The following is a 27,480-nucleotide window of genomic DNA, read 5'->3' as shown; positions in this document are numbered from 1 at the left end:
TATTTTAATTTTTATTTTAATTTTTATTTTTATTTTTATTTTTATTTTCATTTTTATTTTTATTTTTATTTTTATTTTTCCCTGCCCAGAGCACAGCAGCATTCCCCAGCCTTTGGAAAAATCCTGAAAAATAGCTCGGCTCCATGGCAAAACCCAGGAATAGAAACGAAATCCCAGCTCCAAATCCTCGGATTTAATCTTAATTACAGCCCCCTCTTCCCGTGGAAATTCAGGGATGGTTTTCCTTGGAATTACACAACCGGAATTTCGCAAGCAAATATCCGGAATATCCACCTAATCCCGGGAATTCGAGGCAAGGATATTAAAAAAGCCTCAGGTCCTGATTTCCCTCCCAGCTCAGAGCAAAAAAATGCCAAATATGAGATTTTTTTGGGAATTTTTTTTCCTGGGAAATATTTGAGGATGGAATGAGGAAGAGGAGTCCGGGCTGGTTTGGGTTATGCCGGGAATGTGTTTCCCGTTGGTTATCCCCGAATATACCCTGGGATAATTCCATCCCTCCAGGAGTTTCACGGTCTCAATAAACTTGAGGATCACGGGGAGGAATTGGATGGAGGGAAGAGCCTGGAAAATGGATTTGAGGATCTTGGAAATCTTTTCCGACCTTTAATTCCACGGGAAGCTCACCCTGGAGCAACCCCAGTGCTGGAAAACCGAAAAGGAATTTGAAGCCAAAGGAATTTCGGAGCAGGAAAATTTTCCATGGAGAGAAATCCAATTTTTGGATGGTTTTCCTTGGAATTACGCAACCGGAATTTCGCAAGCAAATATCCTGAATATCCGCCTAATCCGGGGAATTCGAGGCAAGGATATTAAAAAAGCCTCAGGTCCTGATTTCCGTCCCAGCTCGGAGCAAAAAAATGCCAAATATGAGATTTTTTGGGATTTTTTTTTTTTTTCCTGGGAAATATTTGAGGGTGGAATGAGGAAGAGGAGTCCGGGCTGGTTTGGGTTATGCCGGGAATGTGTTTTCCGTTGGTTATCCCCGAATATACCCTGGGATAATTCCATCCCTCCAGGAGTTTTAATAAACTTGAGGATCACGGGGAGGAATTGGATGGAGGGAAGAGCCTGGAAAATGGATTTGAGGATCTTGGAAATCTTTTCCGACCTTTAATTCCACGGGAAGCTCACCCTGGAGCAACCCCAGTGCTGGAAAACCGAAATGGAACTTGAAGCCAAAGGAATTTCGGAGCAGGAAAATTTTCCATGGAGAGAAATCCAATTTTTGGATGGTTTTCCTTGGAATTACACAACCGGAATTTCGTGGCTGATGACGCCAGCAAATATCCGGAATATCCGCCTAATCCGGGGAATTCGAGGCAAGGATATTAAAAAAGCCTCAGGTCCTGATTTCCGTCCCAGCTGGGAGCAAAAAAATGCCAAATATGAGATTTTTTGGGATTTTTTTTTTCCTGGGAAATATTTGAGGATGGAATGAGGAAGAGGAGTCCGGGCTTGTTTGGGTTATGCTGGGAATGTGTTTTCCGTTGGTTATCCCCGAATATACCCTGGGATAATTCCATCCCTCCAGGAGTTTCACGGATCCTCAATAAACTCACGGATCATGAGGAGGAATTGGATGGAGGGAAGAGCCTGGAAAATGGATTTGAGGATCTTGGAAATCTTTTCCAACCTTTAATTCCATGGGAAACTCACCCTGGAGCAACCCCAGTGCTGGAAAACCGAAAAGGAATTTGAAGCCAAAGGAATTTCGGAGCAGGAAAATTTTCCATGGAGAGAAATCCAATTTTTGGATGGTTTTCCTTGGAATTACACAACCGGAATTTCACAAGCAAATATCCGGAATATCCGCCTAATCCGGGGAATTCGAGGCATGGATATTAAAAAAGCCTCAGGTCCTGATTTCCGTCCCAGCTGGGAGCAAAAAAATGCCAAATATGAGATTTTTTGGGATTTTTTTTGGTTTTTTTTCCTGGGAAATATTTGAGGGTGGAATGAGGAAGAGGAGTCCGGGCTTGTTTGGGTTATGCCGGGAATGTGTTTTCCGTTGGTTATCCCCGAATATACCCTGGGATAATTCCATCCCTCCGGGAGTTTCATGGTCTCAATAAATTTGAGGACCACGGGGAGGAATTGGATTGAGGAAAGAGCCTGGAAAATGGATTTGAGGATCTTGGAAATCTTTTCCGACCTTTAATTCCACGGGAAGCTCACCCTGGAGCAACCCCAGTGCTGGAAAACCGAAAAGGAATTTGAAGCCAAAGGAATTTCGGAGCAGGAAAATTTTCCATGGAGAGAAATCCAATTTTTGGATGGTTTTCCTTGGAATTACACAACCGGAATTTCGTGGCTGATGACGCCAGCAAATATCCGGAATATCCGCCTAATCCGGGGAATTTGAGGCAAGGATATTAAAAAAGCCTCAGGTCCTGATTTCCTTCCCAGCTCGGAGCAAAAAAAATGCCAAATATGAGATTTTTTGGGATTTTTTTTTTTTTTTTTCCTGGGAAATATTTGAGGATGGAATGAGGAAGAGGAGTCCGGGCTTGTTTGGGTTATGCCGGGAATGTGTTTCCCGTTGGTTATCCCCGAATATACCCCGGGATAATTCCATCCCTCCAGGAGTTTCACGGTCTCAATAAACTTGAGGATCACGAGGAGGAATTGGATGGAGGGAAGAGCCTGGAAAATGGATTTGAGGATCTTGGAAGTCTTTTCCGACCTTTAATTCCACGGGAAGCTCACCCTGGAGCAACCCCAGTGCTGGAAAACCAAAAAGGAATTTGAAGGCAAAGGAATTTCGGAGCAGGAAAATTTTCCATGGAGAGAAATCCAATTTTTGGATGGTTTTCCTTGGAATTACGCAACCGGAATTTCGCGGCCGACGACGCCAGCAAATATCCGGAATATCCGCCTAATCCGGGGAATTCAAGGCAAGGATATTAAAAAAGCCTCAGGTCCTGATTTCTGTCCCAGCTGGGAGCAAAAAAATGCCAAATATGAGATTTTTTGGGATTTTTTTTTTTTTTTTTCCTGGGAAATATTTGAGGATGGAATGAGGAAGAGGAGTCCGGGCTTGTTTGGGTTATGCCGGGAATGTGTTTTCCGTTGGTTATCCCTGAATATACCCTGGGATAATTCCATCCCTCCAGGAGTTTCACGGTCTCAAGAAACTTGAGGATCACGGGGAGGAATTGGATGGAGGAAAGAGCCTGGAAAATGGATTTGAGGATCTTGGAAATCTTTTCCGACCTTTAATTCCATGGGAAGCTCACCCTGGAGCAACCCCAGTGCTGGAAAACCGAAAAGGAATTTGAAGCCAAAGGAGTTTTGGAGCAGGAAAATTTTCCATGGAGAGAAATCCAATTTTTGGATGGTTTTCCTTGGAATTACGCAACCGGAATTTCGCAAGCAAATATCCGGAATATCCGCCTAATCCGGGGAATTCGAGGCAAGGATATTAAAAAAGCCTCAGGTCCTGATTTCCGTCCCAGCTCGGAGCAAAAAATGCCAAATATGAGATTTTTTTTGGATTTTTTTTTTTTTCCTGGGAAATATTTGAGGATGGAATGAGGAAGAGGAGTCCGGGCTTGTTTGGGTTATGCCGGGAATGTGTTTCCCGTTGGTTATCCCTGAATATACCCTGGGATAATTCCATCCCTCCAGGAGTTTCACGGTCTCAATAAACTTGAGGATCACGGGGAGGAATTGGATGGAGGGAAGAGCCTGGAAAATGGATTTGAGGATCTTGGAAATCTTTTCCGACCTTTAATTCCACGGGAAGCTCACCCTGGAGCAACCCCAGTGCTGGAAAACCGAAAAGGAATTTGAAGCCAAAGGAATTTCGGAGCAGGAAAATTTTCCATGGAGAGAAATCCAAATTTTGGGAATGCTGGGAGATCCTACCAAGGAATTCCAGCAATGCCCCATCCCTGGAAGCGTCCAAGGTCGGGTTTGGAGAAACCCAAACCGTTGGAAGGGACCTCCAAGAGCACGGAATTCCGACCCCTTTTCCAAGGATGAGGATATCCAACGTCACTGGGAGATGGATTTTGGCCATGAAATGGGTGGGAATAAACCAAAATTTGGGATAAAACGCCACGAAAAACCATTGGAAAACTGAATTTGGGAAATTGAGGATCTCGTGGAAGCGGGGGAAGAGGCTGAAGCCGGGGAATTCCCAGTTTTCCCAAGTTCCTCCCACCAGGAGACCTCACTCAGCTGGGAAAATCCAACATTTGGGTGAAGGAATTCCAAGAATTCTGGAATTCCAAGCCTTGATCTCCTGCTGGAGGCGGGACATCGGGAAGGAAATTCCTGAGGATCCTCTCCGTGCCTCGTTCCTTCCGTGCGGTTTTCCGGTTTCTCTTCCTTCTCATCCTGGAGGAATTCTGGGAATTCCTGCCAGGACCTGGAAAACCCTCGGGCAGCTCCAGGGATTTATGTCCTTGATCCGCCTGTTTTCCAAACCTGGTTCCTCCCAGTGCCTCCCGGGAAAGGAAATAAACGGAGAGAATTCCAGGGAAAAATCGTGGGACGCTCAAATTTGGTATTTTAGAGATTTGAGGCATCTTTTATTCCAGAAATCTGCTTTTTTTTGGGAATTTTCGGAGTCAGGAAATGGCTGCTGCCTGTAATGGGAGGGGGTTTGATCCCGGAGAACTGGATTGGATTTTGAAAGAATTCCCTTTGGATATTCCAGCTCAGCCACACTTAATCCAGAAATATTTACATCTCCGATATTCCGGCGCCTTTGGAATGTGCTAAAAAAAAATAAAAAAATTGGGAATCCCCAGGAATAACTTGGGCACAATTTCCCAGCAGACGGGATTTGGGTGAAGACCCCTGGCATCCCAAAATTCCTGCGTTTTGCTCCAAGGAAAACGCTCCTGACGGTCAAAAATCCAATTTTTTTTTGTTTTTGTCCTTCAAGCTCCCACTTGGAATTCCTCCTTGGAGAAGCAGCGGCAGATCCGAGTTTTCCATGGAGATTTGAGGCATCTTTTATTCCAGAAATCTGCTTTTTTTTGGGAATTTTTGGAGTCAGGAAATGGCTGCTGCCTGTGATGGGAGGGGGTTTGATCCCGGAGAACTGGATTGGATTTTGAGAGAATTCCCTTTGGATATTCCAGCTCAGCCACACTTAATCCAGAAAGATTTACATCTCCGATATTCCAGCGCCTTTGGAATGTGCTAAAAAAAAAAAAAAAAAATTGGGAATCCCGAGGAATAACTTGGGCACAATTTCCCAGCAGACGGGATTTGGGTGAAGACCCCTGGCATCCCAAAAATTCCTGCGTTTTGCTCCCAGGAAAACACTCCTGACGGTCAAAAATCCAATTTTTTTTTTTTAGTCCTTCAAGCTCCCACTTGGAATTCGTCCTTGGAGAAGCAGCGGCAGATCCGAGTTTTCCATGGAGATTTGAGGCATCTTTTATTCCAGAAATCTGCTTTTTTTGGGAATTTTCGGAGTCAGGAAATGGCTGCTGCCTGTAATGGGAGGGGGTTTGATCCCGGAGAACTGGATTGGATTTTGAGAGAATTCCCTTTGGATATTCCAGCTCAGCCACACTTAATCCAGAAATATTTACATCTCTGATATCCCGGCGCCTTTGGAATGTGCTAAAAAAAAAAAAAAAATTGGGAATCCCCAGGAATAACTTGGGCACAATTTCCCAGCAGACGGGATTTGGGTGAGGACCCCAGTATCCCAAAATTCCTGCGTTTTGCTCCAAGGAAAATGCTCCTGACGGTCAAAAATCCAATTTTTTTTTTTTTTTTTCGTCCTTCAAGCTCCCACTTGGAATTCCTCCTTGGAGAAGCAGCAGCAGATCTGAGTTTTCCATGGAAAAGTCTTTTTCCCTGCCTTGGGAAACTTCTCCAAGGATTTCAAGCCAACAAGCTCAGACGGTGCGGAAAAAATCCGGACGGAAAATCCGGCCGACGTTCCCGCTCCGAGATTTCACGGATGTGGAGTCGTGCTCCGGAGAGAAGCCGCCACTTTAGGACAAGCGTGGAAAATTCCATGGAAAATCTGGGAAATCCTGCTGGGAAAGCTCTGCTGACCACCAGGACGAAGAAAGCTGATGTTGATATTCCAGGGTTGATTCCCGAGGCTGGGAATCCAATCCCACCTCACCGCGGAAGCGCGAGGTGATTCCGGCGGGATCCGGGAGCTTGGCAACGGAAAATTCCCGGTGGATTCCAAGGGTTGATGATGGAACATCCCCATGGATGTGAGGAATGGATTGGGAGTGGTCTCCAGCATCTGGAGAAGCTCTGGCTCCTAAATCCTAAATTTCAAGGGAAGCTCCGGGTGGGAATTCCGATAAAAACTTCCCCGCTTATCCCAAATTTCCTTTTCCAACCAGATGAGCTGAGATTATCCAGAAACCTTTAAATAAGATTTTATGGGATGAAACCCGGAGTGGGAAACCTCCTGGGAAAAGCTGGACTGGGAAGCCATCCCAACCCCGGATCTCCTGCGAGAAACCCAACTGAGAACTGGGAATCACGGAATTTCATGGAATTTCATGGAATTTCTTGGAATTTCATGGAATGGCTGGGGTTGGAAGGGGCCTTCAAGATCATGGAATTACACAGGGATATCTTCTGCTATCCTGGGTTGCTCCAAGCCTTGTCCAACCTGGGCATGGACAATTCCAGGGATGGGGAAAATGCAGGAATGGGGAAAATGCAGGAATGGGAGTTTTTCCGGCCAGGATAGGAGGATGGAGGGTGGGAGGCAGCCATGGTTTGGATGGGCTGATGGGACTCATCCAGGGATTCAGGTGGAAATTCCGGTCAGCAGGAATTTCTGCGGGAAATTCCAGCCAGCAGGAATTTCTGCTCCCTCTAGTGGCATCTGAATTTTAAAAAAAAATTTAAATGAATTTTTAAAGCTCCAAGACCCGGGATCTGCTCAATCCCAATCCCTGGAAAGACCAAGACCTGGAATTCCTGGAGATTCCAGGACACACAAACTCCTGTTGGCAAAACCCAGCCCAGGGCGGAATTCCTTCTCTCTTCCAGGAGATTTCCAGGGATTAAACGTTTTCATTTGAGAGTCCTGCTCCCACCTTGGGAATGATCCTTTTCCCAGGAAATTCCTGATTCTACCTTGGGAATGATCCTTTTCCCCAGGAAATTCCTGATCTCACCTAAGGAATGATCCTTTCCCCAGGAAATTCCTGCATTCCACTTTAGGAATGATCCTTTCCATAGGAAATTCCTGATTTCACCCTGGGAATGATCCTTTCCTCAGAAAATTCCAGATCCCACCTTGGGAATGATCCTCTCCCTAGGAAACTCTGGATTCCACCTCAGGAATGATCCTTTTCCCAGGAAATTCCTGATCCCAGCTCAGGAATGATCCTTTCCCCAGGAAATTCCTGATTTCACCCTGGGAATGACCTTTTCCCAGGAAATTCCTGATCCCATTTCCAGAATGATCCCTTCCCAGGAAATTCCTGATCTCGTCTCCAGAATGATCCTTTCCCCCGGAAATTCCAGATCCCACCTTGGGAATGATCATTTCCCTAGGAAACTCTGGATTCCCTCTTGGGAATGATCCTTTCCTCAGGAAATTCCTAATCTCATTTTGGGAATGATCCTTTCCCCAGGAAATTCCTGATCTCATCTCCAGAATGATTCTTTCCTCAGAAAATTCCAGATCCCACTTCGGGAATGATCCTTTCCCCAGGAAACTCCCCTATTTCACTTTGGGAATGATCCTTTCCCCAGGAAATTCCCACATTTCACTTTGGGAATGATCCTTTCCCCAGGAAACTCCTGATCCCACCTCAGGAATGATCCTTTCCCCAGGAAATTCCCAATCCCAACTCGGTAATGATCCTTCTCACAAAAAAATTCCTGATTCCGTCTTGGGAATGATCCTTTCCCCAGGAAACTCTGGATTCCAGCTCAGGAATGATCCTTTCCCCAGGAAACCCCTGCATTCCACCTTGGGAATGCTCCTTTTCCTGGGAAATTCCTGATTTCATCTCTAGAATGTCCTTTCCTCAGGAAATTCTTGATCCTACCTCAGGAATGATCCTTTCCCCAGGAAACTCCGGATTCCACCTCAGGAATGATCCTTTCCCAAGGAAATTCCTGATCTCATTTCCAGAATGATCCTTTCCCCCGGAAATTCCAGGTCCCAACTTGGGAATGATCATTTCCCCAGGAAACTCCTGATTCCACCTCAGGAATGATCCTCTTCCCAGGAAATTCCTGATTCCACCTCAGGAGTGATCCTTTCTCCAGAAAAATCCCACATTCCAGCTTGGGAATGATCCTTTCGTCAGGAAATTCCTGATCCCACTTTGGGAGTGATCATTTCCCCAGAAAATTCCTGATATTCCCTTGGGAATGATCCTTTCCTCAGGAAACTCCTGATCCCACCTCAGGAATGATCCTTTCCCCAGGAAATTCCCAGTCTCAACTCGGTAATGATCCTTCTCACAAGAATTCCTGATTCCGTCTTGGGAATGATCCTTTCCCCAGGAAATTCCTGATCACACCTCAGGAATGATCCTTTCCCCAGGAAACCCCTGCATTCCAACTTGGGAATGCTCCTTTTCCCGGGAAATTCCTGATTTCATCTCTAGAATGTCCTTTCCTCAGGAAATTCTTGATCCTACCTCAGGAATGATCCTTTCCCCAGGAAATTCCCACATTTCACTTTGGGAATGATCCTTTCCCCAGGAAATTCCTGCATTCCACTTTAGGAATGATCCTTTCCGTAGGAAATTCCTGATCCCACCTTGGGAATGATCCTCTCCCTAAGAAACTCTGGATTCCACCTCAGGAATGATCCTTTCCCCAGGAAATTCCTGATCCTACCTTGGGAATGATCCTTTCCCCAGGAAATTCCTGCATTCCACCTCAGGAATGATCCTTTCCCCAGGAAACTCCTGATTCCGTCTTGGGAATGATCCTTTCCTCAGGAAATTCCTAATCTCATTTTGGGAATGATTCTTTCCCCAGAAAATTCCTGATATTCCCTTGGGAATGATCCTTTCCTCAGGAAACTCCTGATCCCACCTCAGGAATGATCCTTTCCCCAGGAAACTCCTGATTCCGTCTTGGGAATGATCCTTTCCTCAGGAAATTCCTGATCTCATTTTGGGAATGATTCTTTCCCCAGGAAATTCCTGATCTCATCTCCAGAATGATTCTTTCCTCAGAAAATTCCAGATCCCACCTTGGGAATGATCATTTCCCTAGGAAACTCCTGATCCCACCTCAGGAGTGATCCTTTCTCCAGAAAAATCCCACATTCCAGCTTGGGAATGATCCTTTCGTCAGGAAATTCCTGATCCCACTTTGGGAGTGATCCTTTCTCCAGAAAATTCCTGATATTCCCTTGGGAATGATCCTTTCCTCAGGAAACTCCTGATCCCACCTCAGGAATGATCCTTTCCCCAGGAAACTCCTGATTCCGTCTTGGGAATGATCCTTTCCTCAGAAAATTCCAGATCCCACCTTGGGAATGATCCTCTCCCTAAGAAACTCTGGATTCCACCTCAGGAATGATCCTCTTCCCAGGAAATTCCTGATCCCAGCTTGGGAATGATCCCTTCCCCAGGAAACTCCTGATTCCAGCTCAGGAATGACCTTTTCCCAGGAAATTCCTGATCTCATTTCCAGAATGATCCCTTCCCAGGAAATTCCTGATCTCGTCTCCAGAATGATCCTTTCCCCCAGAAATTCTTGATCCCACCTTGGGAATGATCATTTCCCTAGGAAACTCTGGATTCCACCTCAGGAGTGATCCTTTCTCCAGAAAAATCCCACATTCCAGCTTGGGAATGATCCTTTTGTCAGGAAATTCCTGATCCCACTTTGGGAGTGATCCTTTCCCCAGAAAATTCCTGATATCCCCTTGGGAATGATCCTTTCCCCAGGAAACTCCTGATCCCACCTCAGGAATGATCCTTTCCTCAGAAAATTCCCGATTCTACCTTGGGAATGATAATTTCACCAGGAAATTCCTGATCTCATCTCCAGAATGATCCTTTCCCCAGGAAATTCCAGATCCCACTTTGGGAATGATCCTTTCCCCAGGAAACTCCTGATCCCACTTTGGGAATGATCCTTTCCTCAGAAAATTCCGGATTTCACCTTGGGAATGATCCTTTCCTCAGGAAATTCCCGATTGCAAGTTGGGAATGATCCTTTTCCCAGGAAATTCCTGATCCCACCTTGGGAATGATCCTTTCCTCAGAAAATTCCTGACCCCACCTTGGGAATGATCTCTTTTCAGGAATCTCCAGATCCCTCCTCTGTTCTTTGAGCAAATTCCAGGGAATTAAAATCCATCCCCCAATCCCTGTTATCCCCTCACGCCGCTTTGGGAATGGGATCCTGCTCCACCAACATCTCCTGGGCTCCTTTCCCACCTGGAAAAGGCGGGAATTCTGCCCCTCTGATCCGCTCAGGTGAGATCCCACCTGGAATTCTGCATCCAGGATCCAACAGGAGGAGGATGTGGAGCTGCTGGAGCAATTCCAGAGGAAGCCATGGAGAAGCTCCAGGGGCTGGGAGAGTTGGGAATGTCCAGCCTGGAGAAGGGAAGGATCCAGGGAAACCTCAGAGCTCCTTCCAGAGCCTGAAGGGGCTCCAGGAGAGCTGGAGAGGGAATTTGGGAAAAGGGATGGAGGGACAGAACACCGGGAATGGCTTCCCACTGCCAGAGGGCAGGGATAGATGGGATATTGGGAAGGAATTCCTGGCTGGGAGGGTGGTGAGGGGCTGGGATGGAATTCCCAGAGAATCCGTGGCTGCCCGTGGATCCCTGGAATTTTCAGGTTGGACGGGGTTTGGAGCATCCTGGAATAGCAGGAGATGTCCCTGCCCATGGAAAAGGGGTGGAATTCCATGATCCTTGATTTCCCTTCCCACCCAAACCATTCCCTGGCTCCCTGTGATGGATTCGTTCCACATCCCACATTCCTTGGTTATTCCCGAGTGTCCCAGATTTTCCCAACCCGGCACCGCCAGAGAACGGAGGAGAAATCCGAATTTTTCCAGGCTGGAGCCAGCACAGGACCGGCTCAAAATCCTCCCAAACCCTCGGAAAAACGGGAATGAAACCACGGCACGGGAGCAGGAACGGGATGGGTCCAGCTTCCATAGGCTGGACAATCTGGGAACCTTCCCAGAATGGATTTTTTCCTGGTTTTTTTTGTCCAGCCTGGAGAAGGGAAGGATCCAGGGAAACCTCGGAGCTCCTTCCAGAGCCTGAAGGGGCTCCAGGAGAGCCGGAGAGGGAATTTGGGAAAAGGGATGGAGGGACAGAACACCGGGAATGGCTTCCCACTGCCAGAGGGCAGGGATGGGTGGGATTTGGGAAGGAATTCCTGGCTGTGAGGGTGGTGAGGGGCTGGGATGGAATTCCCAGAGAAGCTGTGGTCACTCCTGGATCGCTGGAATTGTCCAAGGCCAGGTTGGATGTTGGAACAACCTGGGATGGTGGAAGATGTCCCTGCCCATGGAAAAGGCTGAAATTCCATGATCTCCCAGGCCTCTCCCATCCCAAACCATTCCATAATTCTGTAATTCCACGATCCCACATCCGCCGGCACTGAACGACCCCAATCCCATCTCCATCCCCAAAATCCCCCTGCTCCGGGAGGATCCCCCCATTCCCGGGCTCGGAGATTCCATCAGAACCTCGGGAAGGCGGAGTCTCCGATGTCCCAGCCGGGAATTCCCATTCCCACCCAGCCGCAGTTCCTGGGAACGGGAATTCCGCCCCGGATTGGTCTCCTCAACCCGGGCGGCTCCTCAATGTGGCCAAAAGCACCAATTAATTATGCACTAATTAACGACGCGCCTCGGGTATTCCCGAAAATCTGCGGCTGCTCCGTGCCTGGAATTGTCCCAAGTTGGGTTGGGATGGCGGGAGGTGGAAAAAGATGGATTTTAAAGCTCCTTTCCAACCCAAACCGTTCCATAATTCCGTGATTTGCAGATTTTATTCCATAAAAAATGGAGGAGCGACACGAACGACTCCGAATGTTTTTCCTTGGGAATGGAGCACCGGCTCCCTTCTCCTTCCCGAGGGAAATTATCCCGGCCAGGAGCTCCCCAGACCGGCGGGACCAGCCGGGGTCGTGCCGTGGATCATCCCAGCTCCTCAGGGAGATCTTATCCAGGGAAATCACGGAAAACCACAAAATTAGAAATTCCAATCCTAAAAACGAATTTCGGACGATGAGAAATTGTTCCTCTAGGGAATCTTCTGAATCTAAAATATCCCTAAGGTGGAGAAACACCTTTTCCTGATGCTTTTCCTCCTTGGTTTTTGTGGGATCCAACTCAATGGAGACCCACCAGACATCAACCACGAGGAACCATCCACAGAACAGGATTTCTCTTGGACACCACCACCACTGGAAATTCCTGATTTTCTCCCACACAGGCCTCAACCCCAAATTTCCAATCCTAAAAACGAAGTGAATCTTCCCACAAGGAACAACTAAAACATCCCTAAGGTGAAGAAAAACCTTTTCCTGATATTTTTCCTCCTTGGTTTTTGTAGGATCCAACTCAATGGAGACCCACCAGAGATCAACCACGAGGAACCATCCACAGAACAGGAATTCCTTTGGACACCACCACCACTGGAAATTCCCGATTTTCTCCTACCCGGGCTCTAAATCCAAATTTCCAATCCGAAAAACGAATTTCAGAGGATGAGAAATTATTCCTTCAGGGAATCTTCTAAATCTAAAATATCCCTAAGGTGGAGAAACACCTTTTCCTGATGTTTTTCCTCCTTGGTTTTTGTAGGATCCAATTCAATGGAGACCCACCAGGGCTCGAGCACGAGGAACCATCCACAGAACAGGATTTCTCTTGGACACCACCACCACTGGAAATTCCTGATTTTCTCCGACCCAAATTTCTCTAAACCCAAATTTCCAATCCGAAAAACGAATTTTAGAGGATGAGGAATCATTCCTTTAGGGAACCTTCCTGCAGGGAACATCTAAAACATCCCTAAGGTGGAGAAAAACCTTTTCCTGATGTTTTACCTCCTCGTTTTTTGTAGGATCCAACTCAATGGAGACCCACCAGAGATCAACCACGAGGAGCCAATCACAAACCAGGATTTCTCTTGGACACCACCACCACTGGAAATTCCTGATTTTCTCCCACACAGGCTCTAAACCCAAATTTCCAATCCTAAAAATGAAGTGAATCTTCCCACAAGGAACATCTAAAATATCCCTAAGGTGGAAAAACACCTTTTCCTGATGATTTTCCTCCTTGGTTTTTGTAGGATCCAACTCAGTGGAGACCCACCAGAGATCAACCAAGAGGAGCCAATCACAAACCAGGATTTCTCTTGGACACCACCACCACTGGAAATTCCTGATTTTCTCCCGCACAGGCTCTAAACCCAAATTTCCAATCCGAAAAACGAATTTCAGAGGATGAGAAATCATTCCTTTAGGGAACCTTCCTGCAGGGAACATCTAAAACATCTCTAAGGTGGAGAAAAACCTTTTCCTGATGTTTTTCCTCCTTGGTTTTTGTAGGATCCAACTCAATGGAGACCCACCAGACATCAACCACGAGGAACCATCCACAGAACAGGATTTCTCTTGGACACCGCCACCACTGGAAATTCCTGATTTTCTCCCGCACAGGCCTAAACCCAAATTTCCAATCTGAAAAACGAATTTTAGAGGATGAGAAATTATTCCTTCAGGGAATCTTCTAAATCTAAAATACCCCTAAGGTGGAGAAACACCTTTTCCTGATGTTTTTCACCCTTGGTTTTTGTAGGATCCAACTCAATGGAGACCCACCAGAGATCAACCACGAGGAACCATCCACAAAACAGGAATTCTCTTGGACACCACCACCACTGGAAATTCCCGATTTTCTCCCACCCAGGCTCTAAACCCAAATTTCCAACCCTAAAAACGAATTTTAGAGGATGAGAAATTATTCCTTCAGGGAATCTTCTGAATCTAAAATATCCCTAAGATGGAGAAACATCTTTTCCTGATGATTTTCCTCCTTGGTTTTTGTAGGATCCAACTCAATGGAGACCCACCAGGGCTCGAGCATGAGGAACCATCCACAAAACAGGATTTCTCTTGGACACCACCACCACTGGAAATTCCTGATTTTCTCCCGCACAGGCCCCAAACCCAAATTTCCAGTCTTAAAAACGAAGTGAATCTTCCCACAAGGAACATCTAAAATATCCCTAAGGTGGAGAAACACCTTTCCCTGATGGTTTTCCTCCTTGGTTTTTGTAGGATCCAACTCAATGGAGACCCACCAGACATCAACCACGAGGAACCATCCACAGAACAGGAATTCCTTTGGACACCACCACCGAACCGCAAATTCCCGACTTTCTCCCACCTTTACCTTTCCGTTTCCTCCTTCACCACCGAGTACTGGCCGGGCTGGCGGCCCGGGCGCTGCTCCTGCCCCTTCTCGCTGCCCTCCAGCTCCTGCTCCAGGGACGAGCTGGTGCTGCCCTCGCGGCTGACATTGCTGCTCCGCCCGGGGCTGTTCTCCGTGGACGCCCGCGGCGACTCCGTGTTCTGCTTCAGCGTCTGCAGCTTGGCCAGCGGGATGATGTCGCAGTTCTGGGGCCGGTGCCACACCGTCCTCTGCGTGGTGGCATTGTAGTAGTAGAAGCGCGAGGTGTTGGGGTCGAAGAGCTCCCACCACTGGTTCTCATTGGTGCGCTTGATGCGCACGCCGGCCGGCGGGTCCCACACGCACTCGCCCGTGATCAGGTTGGCGTACATGCGCTCCCGGGTGCGGGGCTCGATGATTTCCACCCATTCCAGCCTGGGAAAGGACAAGAGGAGAAGGGGAACGTCAACCAAAAACCTTGGAAGGTCACCCAAGGTCTGATGATTCCGTGATTTGAGGGAAGTGCGGGATGGAGAAAAGCGACTTCTCAACTCTGCCTCACACCTCATCATATATTCCACATCCAAGACTTTAGGATTCCCACCCATTCCAGCCTGGGAAAGGACAAGGAGAGAAGGGAAATGTCAACCAAAAAACCTTGGAAGGTCACCCAAGGTCTGATGATTCCATGATTTGACACGAGCAAGGGATGGAGAAGAGCGACTGCTCAACTCTTCCTTACACCTCCATCAAATATTCCATGTCCAAGACTTGATAAATCCCACCCATTCCAGCCTGGAAAAGGACAGGGAGAGAAGGGGAACGTCAACCAAAAAACTTTGGAAGGTCACCCAAGCCACCCCATGACTTTCTGATTTGACAAAATCACGGGATGGAGAAGAGCGACTGCTCAACTCTTCCTTCCACCCCCATCAAGTCTCCCATGTCCAAGACTCGATGATTTCCACCCATTCCTGGAAAAAAGCCTTGAAAGGAACAGGGAGGGAGGGAAAATTCAACCAAGATCTCTCCCAACCCCAACCACTCAATGATTCCATGATTTGATGCAAGCACTGGATGAAGAGCAACTGCTCAACTCTTCCTTACACCCCCATTAAATATTCCATGTCCAAGACTTGATAAATCCCACCCATTCCAGCCTGGGAAAGGACAGGGAGAGAAGGGAAAGGTCAACCAAGAGACCTTGGAAGGTCACCCAAGGTCTGGCAATTCCATGATTTGACACGAGCAAGGGATGGAGAAGAGCGACTGCTCAACTCTTCCTTCCACCCCATCGAGTCTCCCGTGTCCAAGACTTGACAAATCCCACCCATTCCAGGCTGGGAAAGGACAGGGAGAGAGGGGAAACATCAACCAAAAAACCTTGGAAGGTCACCCAAGGTCTGACGATTCCGTGATTTGGGGCAAGCACGGGATGGAGAAGAGCGACTGCTCAACTCTTCCTTCCACCCCCATTGAATATTCCATGTCCAAGACTTGATAAATCCCACCCATTCCAGCCTGGAAAAGGACAGGGAGAGAAGGGGAACGTCAACCAAAAAACCTTGGAGGGTCACCCAAGGTCTGAGGATTCCGTGATTTGACACGAGCAAGGGATGGAGAAGAGCGACTGCTCAACTCTTCCTTACACCCCCATCAAATATTCCATGTCCAAGACTTGATAAATCCCACCCATTCCAGCCTGGGAAAGGACAGGGAGAGAAGGGAAACGTCAACCAAAAAACCTTGGAAGGTCACCCAAGGTCTGATGATTCCATGATTTGAGAGAAGTGAAGGACGGAGAAGAGCGACTGCTCAACTCTTCCTTAAACCCCCATTAAATATTCCATGTCCAAGACTTGATAAATCCCACCCATTCCAGCCTGGGAAAGGACAGGGAGAGAAGGGAAACGTCAACCAAAAACCCTTGGAAGGTCACCCAAGGTCTGATGATTCCATGATTTGAGGGAAGTGTGGAATGGAGAAAACCGACTGCTCAACTCTTCCTTCCACCCCCATTAAATATTCCATGTCCAAGACTTGATAACTCCCACCCATTCCAGCCTGGGAAAGGACAGGGAGAGAAGGGAAAGGTCAACCAAGAGACCTTGGAAGGTCACCCAAGCCACCCCATGATTCTGTGATTTGACAACATCACGGGATGGAGAAGAGCGACAGCTCAACTCTTCCTTCCACCCTCATCGAGTCTCCTGTATCCAGGACACAATGACTTCCACCCTTTCCTGGAAAAAGCTGGGAAAAGAACAGGGAGAGAGGGAAAATTCAAGGTCCCTCCCAACCCCAACCACCCGATGATTCTGTGATTTGACACGAGCAAGGGATGGATAAGAGCGACTGCTCAACTCTTCCTTCCACCCCATCATATATTCCATGTCCAAGATTTGATAAATCCCACCCATTCCAGCCTGGGAAAGGACAGGGAGAGAAGGGAAACGTCAACCAAAAAACCTTGGAAGGTCACCCAAGCCACCCCATGATTTTGTGATTTGACACGAGCAAGGGATGGATAAGAGCGACTGCTCAACTCTTCCTTCCACCCCATCATATATTCCATGTCCAAGATTTGATAAATCCCACCCATTCCAGCCTGGGAAAGGACAGGGAGAGAAGGGAAACGTCAACCAAAAAACCTTGGAAGGTCACCCAAGCCACCCCATGATTCCATGATTTGACAACATCACGGGATGGAGAAGAGCGACTGCTCAACTCTTCCTTACACCCCTATTAAATATTCCATGTCCAAGACTTGATAAATCCCACCCATTCCAGCCTGGGAAAGGACAGGGAGAGAAGGGAAAGGTCACCCAAGCCACCCGATGATTTTGTGATTTGACAACATCACGGGATGGAGAAGAGCGACTGCTCAAATCTTCCTTCCACCCCCATTGAATCTCCCATGTCCAAGACTCAGTGATTCCCACCCATTCCTGGAAAAAAGCCTTGAAAGGAACAGGGAGGGAGGGAAAATTCAACCAAGATCCCTCCCAACCTCAACCACTCAATGATTCCATGATTTGATGCAAGAGCATCAAACTGGATGAAGAGCGACTGCTCAACTCTTCCTTCCACCCCCATTAAATATTCCATGTCCAAGACTTGATAAATCCCACCCATTCCAGGCTGGGAAAGGACAAGGAGAGAAGGAAACATCAGCCAAGTGACCTTGGAAGGTCACCCAAGGTCTGATGATTCCGTGATTTGAGGCAAGCGCGGGATGGAGAAGAGCGACTGCTCAACTCTTCCTTCCACCCCCATGGAGTCTCCCATGTCCAAGACTCAACGATTCCCACCCCTTCCAGCCTGGAAAAGGACAAGGAGAGAAGGGAAAGGTCATCTGAGAGACCTTGGAAGGTCGCTCAACCCAAAGATTCCATGATTTGACGCAAGCGTGGGATGGAGAAGAGCGACTGCTCAACTCTTCCTTCCACCCCATCATATATTCCATGTCCAAGACTTGATAAATCCCACCCATTCCAGCCTGGGAAAGGACAGGGAGAGAAGGGGAACGTCAACCAAAAAACCTTGGAAGGTCACCCAAGGTCTGGCGATTCCGTGATTTGACACGAGCAAGGGATGGAGAAGAGTGACTGCTCAACTCTTCCTTCCACCCCCATTGAATCTCCCATGTCCAAGACTCGATGATTCCCACCCATTCCTGGAAAAAAGCCTTGAAAGGAACAGGGAGAGAGGGAAAATTCAACCAAGATCTCTCCCAACCCCAACCACTCAATGATTCCATGATTTGATGCAAGAGCATCAAACTGGATGAAGAGCGACTGCTCAACTCTTCCTTCCACCCCATCATATATTCCATGTCCAAGATTTGATAAATCCCACCCATTCCAGCCTGGGAAAGGACAAGAGGAGAAGGAGAACATCAACCAAAAAAACCTGGAAGGTCACCCAAGCCACCCCATGATTCCGTGATTTGACATCATCACGGGATGGAGATGAGCGACTGCTCAACTCTTCCTTCCACCCCCATTGAATCTCCCATGTCCAAGACTCGATTCCCACCCATTCCTGGAAAAAAGCCTTGAAAGGAACAGGGAGGGAGGGAAAATTCAACCAAGATCTCTCCCAACCCCAACCACTCAATGATTCCATGATTTGATGCAAGCACTGGATGAAGAGCGACTGCTCAACTCTTCCTTCCATCCCATCATATATTCCATGTCCAAGACTTGATAAATCCTACCCATTCCAGCCTGGGAAAGGACAGGGAGAGAAGGGAAAGGTCAACCAAGTGACCTTGGAAGGTCACTTAAGGTTTGATGATTCCGTGATTTGAGGCAAGCGCGGGATGGAGAAGAGCGACTGCTCAACTCTTCCTTACACCCCCATTGAATCTCCCATGTCCAAGACTCGATGATTCCCACCCATTCCTGGAAAAAAGCCTTGAAAGGAACAGGGAGGGAGGGAAAATTCAACCAAGATCTCTCCCAACCCCAACCATTCAATGATTCCATGATTTGATGCAAGAGCATCAAACTGGATGAAGAGCGACTGCTCAACTCTTCCTTCCACCCCCATTAAATATTCCATGTCCAAGACTTGATAAATCCCACCCATTCCAGCCTGGGAAAGGACAGGGAGAGAAGGGAAAGGTCAACCAAAACACCCTGGAAGGTCATCCAAGGTCTGATGATTCCATGATTTGACACAAGCAAGGGATGGAGAAGAGCGACTGCTCAACTCTTCCTTACACCCCATCAAATATTCCATGTCCAAGACTTGATAAATCCCACCCATTCCAGCCTGGGAAAGGACAGGGAGAGAAGGGGAACGTCAACCAAGAGACCTTGGAAGGTCACCCAAGGTCTGATGATTCCATGATTTGACACGAGCAAGGGATGGAGAAGAGCGACTGCTCAACTCTTCCTTCCACCCCATCAAATATTCCATGTCCAAGACTCGATAAATCCCACCCATTCCAGCCTGGGAAAGGACAGGGAGCAAAGGGAAACGTCAACCAAGAGACCTTGGAAGGTCACCCAAGGTCTGAGGATTCCGTGATTTGACACGAGCAAGGGATGGAGAAGAGCGACTGCTCAACTCTTCCTTCCACCCCATCAAATATTCCATGTCCAAGACTTGATAAATCCCACCCATTCCAAGCCTGGAAAAGGACAAGGAGAGAAGGAAACATCCAGCAGCAAACGGGAGCTTAGAAAATTCCAAAGAGGATTAAAAGAAGTCGTAATCCCAAAAATCCGAGAATTCCACCGATTTTTCAGATTGCCCCAAACACTGCCCTTGGCACCTCTGGATAATCCAGGGGGTACCTGAGACATTCCCAGGATCTGCATTTTTATTCAAATTCTTTTTTTTGTGTGGGTTTTTATTTAAAATAGAAAGGAATTTAATGAAGTTATTTGGGATTTATCCTCGCCTGCTTTTCCAATGTTTTTAAGGAACGTCTAGAAATAGATGGGGAGGAATAAAAGGAAAACTGAGGCTTATCCAGGAAGAAACCTGACACATCCGGGGAGTCGGACAAGGATGGATCACATGGATCACATTCCCGGGAATCAGCCCCTGGAGGCTCCTCAGGAATGCCAAATTTCCAAGGAAAAAAATCCCTGGAGGGGGGACCCAGGTGTGAGCCTGGCTCCGAGCCCTCAGCTGGTCCAGCTCGTTTTCCAACGGGATTTAAAAACCTCTGGATGGACAAAAAGATTTTCAGGGAGTGGCATTCCAGCTTGGATCAAACCCCCCTAAAGGAGGAAAACGCATCCAGATCCTCCTGGGAATGAGAGGAAATTCCATAATTGAGCTTTTCCCTGCAGGATAGAGACTAAAAACAGTGGGAACGGGAGTCGTTCCTAAATCGTGGAATTCTGCAAAACTTGGATCTGGCACAGAACCAAAACTGGAAGCCACTTCCAGCTTTGGAGAATTGGGATTGGCCAATGAACCCCCCCAAAGTGGCCAATCCCAGGCCAGGGAAGATTTGGGATTCCCTGGATATTGAGGGGCAGGGAAGGGAATGGGATGATCCTGAAAGTCCCTTCCCGACCTAAAGCATTCCAGGATTTTATGAGGAGTAATTGGAATTCCTGATTCCCAACACTTGAGGAGATTCTGCTCCCCAGATTTCCCACTCCCAGGCGATCCCTTTGGAATCCCAAACCAAAATATCCAAGATTTCCCCTTTGGAATCACAAACCAAAATATCCAAGATTTCCCAGCCTGTCCGAGAACCCAAATCCCCCCATCCGTGCAAAATTCCCAGGAGAGGACAATTCCCATCTCAATTCCCATCTTATTTCCCAATTTCCCGTCTTGTTCCTCATCTCCTTTTCAAAATTTAATTTAAAATACCTTAATTTAATATTAATTAAAACCTCCTGCAAAACTCCATAAAAAGTTAAATTAATAATGGAATTGTTGAGTGGGTTGGGGTGAAAGGAGCTTTTAAAGCTCATCCGTTCCAAACGCTGCCCGATGGTTTATTTATTATTGATTAATTAATTAATCAATTAATTTTTTAATTAATAAATTAAATTAATCAATAAATATTTATTTGTTTTTTTCATATTTTTTTCTTTTTTTCTTTATTTTATTTATTATCCCCGTTATTTTATTTATCATTCACTTCATTATTATTCATTTAATTACTGCACCCATTATTTTATTTATTACTGATTTTTCAGGAATATTTGACTTAAAATATGGAAAGAAAACCCCTGCAATTCCTTGATTCCAGACCTTGGAAAATCGGGAACCAATGGGAAAGAAAATCATGGAATGAGGGCTGGGAGAGGGGTGGATCCTCAGCCACTCCATGGAAAATGGGAAAATTGCTCCGGTGGTTTTGCCATGGAATCGCTGCGGTCCCATCCCAAAATTCCAGGATAAGGGAACCCCACGTTTCTCCATCCTGGATTTGGACACTTCCAGCCATAACCTTTCTGGGAATTCGATTCCAGGGTTTCACAGGGAAGAGTTCCTTCCCAATGGGAGAAGCCTGGGAATGACAATTCCCAATTTAGCACCATTCAACCGTCGGGTTTCATGGAGCCATGGAATGGTTTGGGTGGGAAAGGACCTCAAAGATCTCCTGGATGTGATGGTGACACCTTCCCACATCCCAGACCTTGGAAAATCGGGAACCAATGGGAAAGAAAATCATGGAATGAGGGCTGGGAGAGGGGTGGATCCTCAGCCACTCCATGGAAAATGGGAAAACTGCTCCGGTGGTTTTGCCATGGAATCGCTGCGGTCCCATCCCAAAATTCCAAGATGAGGGAATCCCAGGTTTCTCCATCCTGGATTTGGACACTTCCAGGGATGGAGAAGCCACAGCTTTTCTGGGAATTCCACTCCAGGCCCTCGTCAACCATCACCAAATCCCTTCCCAACCTCTCCATTTTTAGTTTCACATTCCCAACCTTGACATGAGCGGGTCCTTTCCCTTTCCCCACCAACATTCCAAGGATTTTGAGGATCCTTTTTCCTTTTTCACTCCTGGTGGGGTTTGAAGGCATCTCAAGACCTTTTGTTCCACCCTGCACCATTCCCAACCATTCCCAACCATTCCCAACCATTCCCAGCCATTCCCAGCCATTTCCAACCATTCCCAACCATTCCTAGCCATTCCCAGCCATTCCCAACCATTCCCAACCATTCCTAGCCATTCCCAGCCATTCCCAACCATTCCCAGCCATTCCCAACCATTCCCAGCCATTCCCAGCCATTCCCAACCATTCCCAACCATTCCCAGCCATTCCCAGCCATTTCCAACCATTCCCAGCCATTCCCAGCCATTCCCAGCCATTTCCAACCATTCCCAACCATTCCCAACCATTCCCAACCATTCCCAGCCATTCCCAACCATTCCCAACCATTCCCAGCCATTCCCAACCATTCCCAGCCATTCCCAACCATTCCCAACCATTCCCAACCATTCCCAGCCATTCCCAACCATTCCCAGCCATTCCCAGCCATTCCCAACCATTCCCAGCCATTCCCAGCCATTCCCAGCCATTCCCAACCATTCCCAACCATTCCCAGCCATTCCCAGCCATTCCCAGCCATTCCCAACCATTCCCAACCATTCCCTTTCCCGCTGACCGCCACGATTGGAAAACCACTGGATATTTCATTGTCCCAAGGGAATTTATCAGCTGAAAAAGGAGCGGCAGGACCCTCAGGATTATTCATTTATCCACCAGAGATCCAAATCCGTGACATTCCCGCTCATCCAGCCGCTCTGGAAGAGGCGGAATGCCGGGATAACACGGCCTGGCGGATCCCTCAGCGTCGGAACTCCACTCCCCCCCTTTGATTTTCCCGGGATTTGCAACTCGGGAATGATTTGCAGCCCAAATGACAGCCCTGGAGTCATTCCCAGACCCAGAGAAACCGGGATAACGCGTCCTTGGAATGCGCTCCGGGAAAGCTCCCGGCTGGCCAAGCTCTTCCTCAGCACTCACCACGGAGGAGGAGGAGGAGGAGGAATTTTTTTTTTGCATAGGGATGAAGCTCCCGGATTTCTCTGCCAGCTTGGAATTGCAGCTCCTTCCCGAAGGAGGAAATACCTGGATAATTTTAAATATCGGTGTTCCGATGGATCTGGGAATTGCAGAGGCCTGACGGCGGCCACAAATGGAATTTGTGGAATTTTTGACTTCCCCTGCGTGAGGAAATCCACGGAAAATGAGGATTTCCATGGGGTGATCCCGCTGGAGAATCAGGAGGTGGAATCCCAGAGGGAATCTGATGTTCCTCAGCTTTGGATCCAGCACCGTCCAAATGCTCCAAAATTGTGACGCTCCACAAATCCCTGCTGCAAATGCCGATTCCACCGGGAATCAAAATTCCGGAGATCCGGGATGAGATTGAGCCCCAAAAACCATGGAATTTTCTGGGATGGGACCTCCAAGACCATCTCCCTCCACCCCATTCCATGGGGCAGGAACTCCTTCCACCATCCCAGGCTGCTCCAATCCATTCCCAACTTGCCCTCGGACACTTCCAGAGATGGGACATCCACAACTTCTCCGGGATGTTCCAACAAATCCCACCCTCAGAGGAAAAAAATTCCCGAAAAAAACCTTAAAACCAACCAAAAACTATTTCAGAAGTGCGAAAACACAATTTCCCCGTTATTCCTGAAAAGAGGAGCAGGGAATGATTCCACACTTTTTTTTTTTCCCCCTTTCCACTTTAATTGGTTGCTCCTGAGTTTAAAAGAAAACTCCGGGAAATTTTTTCCCCTTTTCCAGAGGAATTTTTCCTCCTCTTTCAGAGGAATTTTTCCCCCTTTTTCAGAGGATTTTTTTCCTTTTTTCAGAGGAATTTTTTTCCCCTTTTTCAGAGAAATTTTCCCCCTTTTTCAGAGGAATTTCCCCCCCTTTTCAGAGGATTTTTTCCTTTTTTCAGAGGAATTTTTTCCCCTCTTTCAGAGGAATTTTTCCCTTTTCCAGAGGAAATTTTCTCCCCTTTTTCAAAGGAATTTTTCCCTTTTTCAGAGGAATTTTCCCCCCTTTTCAGAGGATTTTTTTCCTTTTTTCAGAGGATTTTTTGCCCCCTTTTTCAGAGGAATTTTTTTCCCTTTTCCAGAGAATTTTTTTCCCTTTTTCAGTGGAATTTTTCCCTTTTTCAGAGGAATTTTTTCCCTTTTTCAGAGGAATTTTTCTCCCCTTTTTCAGAGGAATTTTCCCCCCTTTTCAGAGGAATTTTCCCCCCTTTTTCAGAGAATTTTTTCCTTTTCCAGAGGAATTTTTTCCCTCCCTTTTTCAGAGGAATTTTCCCTTCTTTTTCAGAGGAATTTTTCCCCCTTTTTCAGAGGAATTTTTTCCCCTTTTTCAGAGAAATTTTTCCCTTTTCCAGAGGAATTTTCCCTCCTTTTTCAGAGGAATTTTTCCCCCTTTTTCAGAGGAATTTTTTCCCTTTTTTCAGAGGAATTTTCCCCCCTTTCAGAGGATTTTTTCCCTTTTTCAGAGGAATTTTTCCCCCTTTTTCAGAGGATTTTCCCCCCCTTTTCAGAGGAATTTTTCCCTTTTTCAGAGAATTTTTTACCCTTTTTCAGAGGATTTTTTCCCTTTTTTCAGTGGAATTTTTCCCTTTTTCAGAGGAATTTTTTCCCCTTTTTCAGAGGAATTTTTCCCCCTTTTTCAGAGGATTTTTTTCCTTTTTCCAGAGGAAATTTTCCCCCCTTTTTTCAGAGGAATTTTCCCTCCTTTTTCAGAGGAATTTTCCCCCATTTCTGGAGGAATTTTTTGCCTTCTTCAGAGGAATTTTCCCCCTTTTCTGCAGGAATTTTTTCCCTTTTCTGGAGGAATTTTTTGCCTTTTTCAGAGGAATTTTCCCCCTTTTTTCAGAGGAATCTTTCCCCTTTTCCGGAGGAATTTTTTCCCCTTTTCAGAGGAATTTTTTCCCCTTTTTCAGTGGAATTTTCCCTTCTTTTTCAGAGGGTTTTTCCCCCTTTTTCAGAGGAATTTTTCCTCTTTTTCAGAGGAATTTTTTCCCTTTTTCAGAGGAATTTTTCCCCCTTTTTCAGAGGAATTTTTTCCCTTTTTCAGAGGAATTTTTCCCCCTTTTTCAGAGGAATTTTTTCCCTTTTCAGAGGAATTTTCCCCCCTTTTCAGAGGAATTTTCCCCCCTTTTCAGAGGAATCTTTTGCCTTTTTCAGAGGAATTTTTTCCCTTTTTTCAGAGGAATTTTTCCCCCTTTTTCAGAGGAATTTTTTCCCCTTTTTCAGAGAATTTTTTTCCCTTTTCCAGAGGAATTTTTCTCCCTTTTCCAGAGGAATTTTTCTCCCTTTTCCAGTAGAATTTTTTCCCCTTTTTCAGAGAAATTTTTTCCCTTTTCTGGAGTAATTTTTTTCCTTTTTTCAGAGGAATTTTTCCCCTTTTCCGAGGAATTTTTCCCCCTTTTCCAGAGGAATTTTTTCCGTGGAGAACGGAACGCCGCCGCCAGAAACATTCCTACCCCTCCCATCTCCCAACATCCCACTTTGCATCCGTGTTTTTGGCTTCCTCCCATCCCTCCTGGCCTTGAGGACACAGGGATAAAACTCCCAAAAAAAAACCCCAAAAAAACCCCTGGAGGCTTCAAAGAGCAGCCTCAGAAAAAGGGAAAGGACGGGAATTTTTTTTCCCCGTCTTATCGGAAAAAAGATAATTCACTTTCCGATGCTCCCGAACTTCACAGCTCCGGCATCTCCTTTAAACTCCAGGGAGAGAGGGAAAAAAAAAAAAACAAAAAAAGGGAATTTAGGAATCTGCCGGAGAGCTGATAAGGAAAAGAGCCCGGGATGAATGAAACAGCCGGGATGACCTCGAGCCTCTCAAAGGAGCTCTGGAATTTTATCCGGAGGTTTTCGCCACCCAATATCTCCCCCGACGCCAATTAATCACTTTTGGAGCCTCATTAAAGCTCGCAGAGGTCAAGGGCTTGGGGATGTCAGCCCTGGAAAAGTTTGGGCTGGAAGGGAAGAGGGGAAATGAGGACAGGAAGGAGGACGGGAATTCTTTTAGCCGAGGGGTGGGAGAGGGAACGGGACCAGGATGGAGCTGGAAGAGTCGGTTCTGATCCCAAAATGGTGGGAGAGGGGCTGGGATTGGGATTGGGATTGGGATTGGGATGGGATGGGAGGGAAAAAGGAGCTGGAGATCCCAGGGAAGGATCTGGCAGGGGGCGGGATGCCCATCCAACATTTTATCCAAGATTCTGGGACAGCATTCCCAAAAAAAACTTGGAGTGTTTTAATTGATAAGAAGCTAAATGAAGTGAAAATGCCCCACAAGATCCCAGGAAAACTTTGGGATCCATTATCCATGTTTTTTTACTAAACCTTTAGATCCTCATTGGATTCCATCCAAACCAAATCCAAACCAATGGATCCAAATTCCACCTTCCCTTGACTTGTCCTCTTGGAAAAGCCACGTTCCTGGGATTTGTGGGGAAATTTTGGGGAATTTTTCTCATCCCAAAATGATGGGAGAGGAGCTGGACAACACCAGGGGATGGGATTGGGATTGGGATGGGAGGGAAAGAGGAGCTGGAGATCCCAGGGAAGGGGCTGTCAAGGAGCAGGATGCCCATCCAACATCTTATCCAAGATTCTGGAACAGCATTCCCAAAAAAAACTTGGAGTGTTTTAATTGATAAAAGCTTCATGAACTGAAGATGCCCCACAAGATCCCAGGAAAACTTTGGGATCCATTATCCATGATTTTTTAATAAACCTTTAGGTCCTCATCGGATTCCACCCACACCAAATCCAAACCAATGGATCCAAATTCCACCTTCCCTTGGCTGGTCCTCTTGGAAAAGCCACGTTCCTGGGATTGTGGGGAAATTTTGGGGAATTTTTCTCATCCCAAAATGGTGGGAGAGGAGCTGGACAACACCAGGGGATGGGATTGGGATTGGGATTGGGATGGGAGGGAAAGAGGAGCTGGAGATCCCAGGGAAGGATCTGGCAGGGGGCGGGATGCCCATCCAACATCTTATCCAAGATTCTGGGACAACATTCCCAAAAAAAACTTGGAGTGTTTTAATTGATAAAAACTTCATGAACTGAAGATGCCCCAGAAGATCCCAGGAGAACTTTGGGATCCATTATCCATGATTTTTTAATAAACCTTCAGGTCCTCATTGGATTCCACCCACACCAAATCCAAACCAATGGATCCAAATTCCACCTTCCCTTGACTTATCCTCTTGGAAAAGCCACGTTCCTGGGATTGTGGGGAAATTTTGGGGAATTTTTCTCATCCCAAAATGGTGGGAGAGGGGCTGGACAACACCATGGGATTGGGATTGGGATTGGAGGGAAAGAGGAGCTGGAGATCCCAGGGAAGGGGCTGTCAAGGAGCAGGATGCCCATCCAACATCTTATCCAAGATTCTGGGACAACATTCCCAAAAATAAACAACCTCTGAGTGTTTTAATTGATAAAAACTTCATGAACTGAAGATGCCCCACAAGATCCCAGGAGAACTTTGGGATCCATTATCCATGATTTTTTACTAAACCTTCAGGTCCTCATCGGATTCCACCCACACACAATTCCAAACCAATGGATCCAAATTCCAACTTCCCTTGACTTGTCCTCTTGGAAAAGCC

At 46.8% G+C, this 27,480-nt stretch overlaps 1 protein-coding gene across 1 annotated transcript in view; it reads right to left on the bottom strand.

Moving 5' to 3' along the window:
* ARHGAP39 (Rho GTPase activating protein 39) overlaps positions 1-27,480 on the bottom strand; it is a 210,609-nt gene that overhangs the window by 86,285 nt on the left and 96,844 nt on the right. The window contains exon 2 of the mRNA XM_074558494.1: positions 14,383-14,814. Coding sequence (XP_074414595.1) covers positions 14,383-14,814 — 432 coding nt within the window. The remainder of the gene's footprint in view (positions 1-14,382; positions 14,815-27,480) is intronic.

This window comes from Zonotrichia albicollis, chromosome 1 (genome assembly GCF_047830755.1).
Source record: "Zonotrichia albicollis isolate bZonAlb1 chromosome 1, bZonAlb1.hap1, whole genome shotgun sequence".
Lineage (NCBI taxonomy): Eukaryota > Metazoa > Chordata > Aves > Passeriformes > Passerellidae > Zonotrichia > Zonotrichia albicollis.
This window is presented reverse-complemented; position numbering and strand designations above follow the sequence as displayed.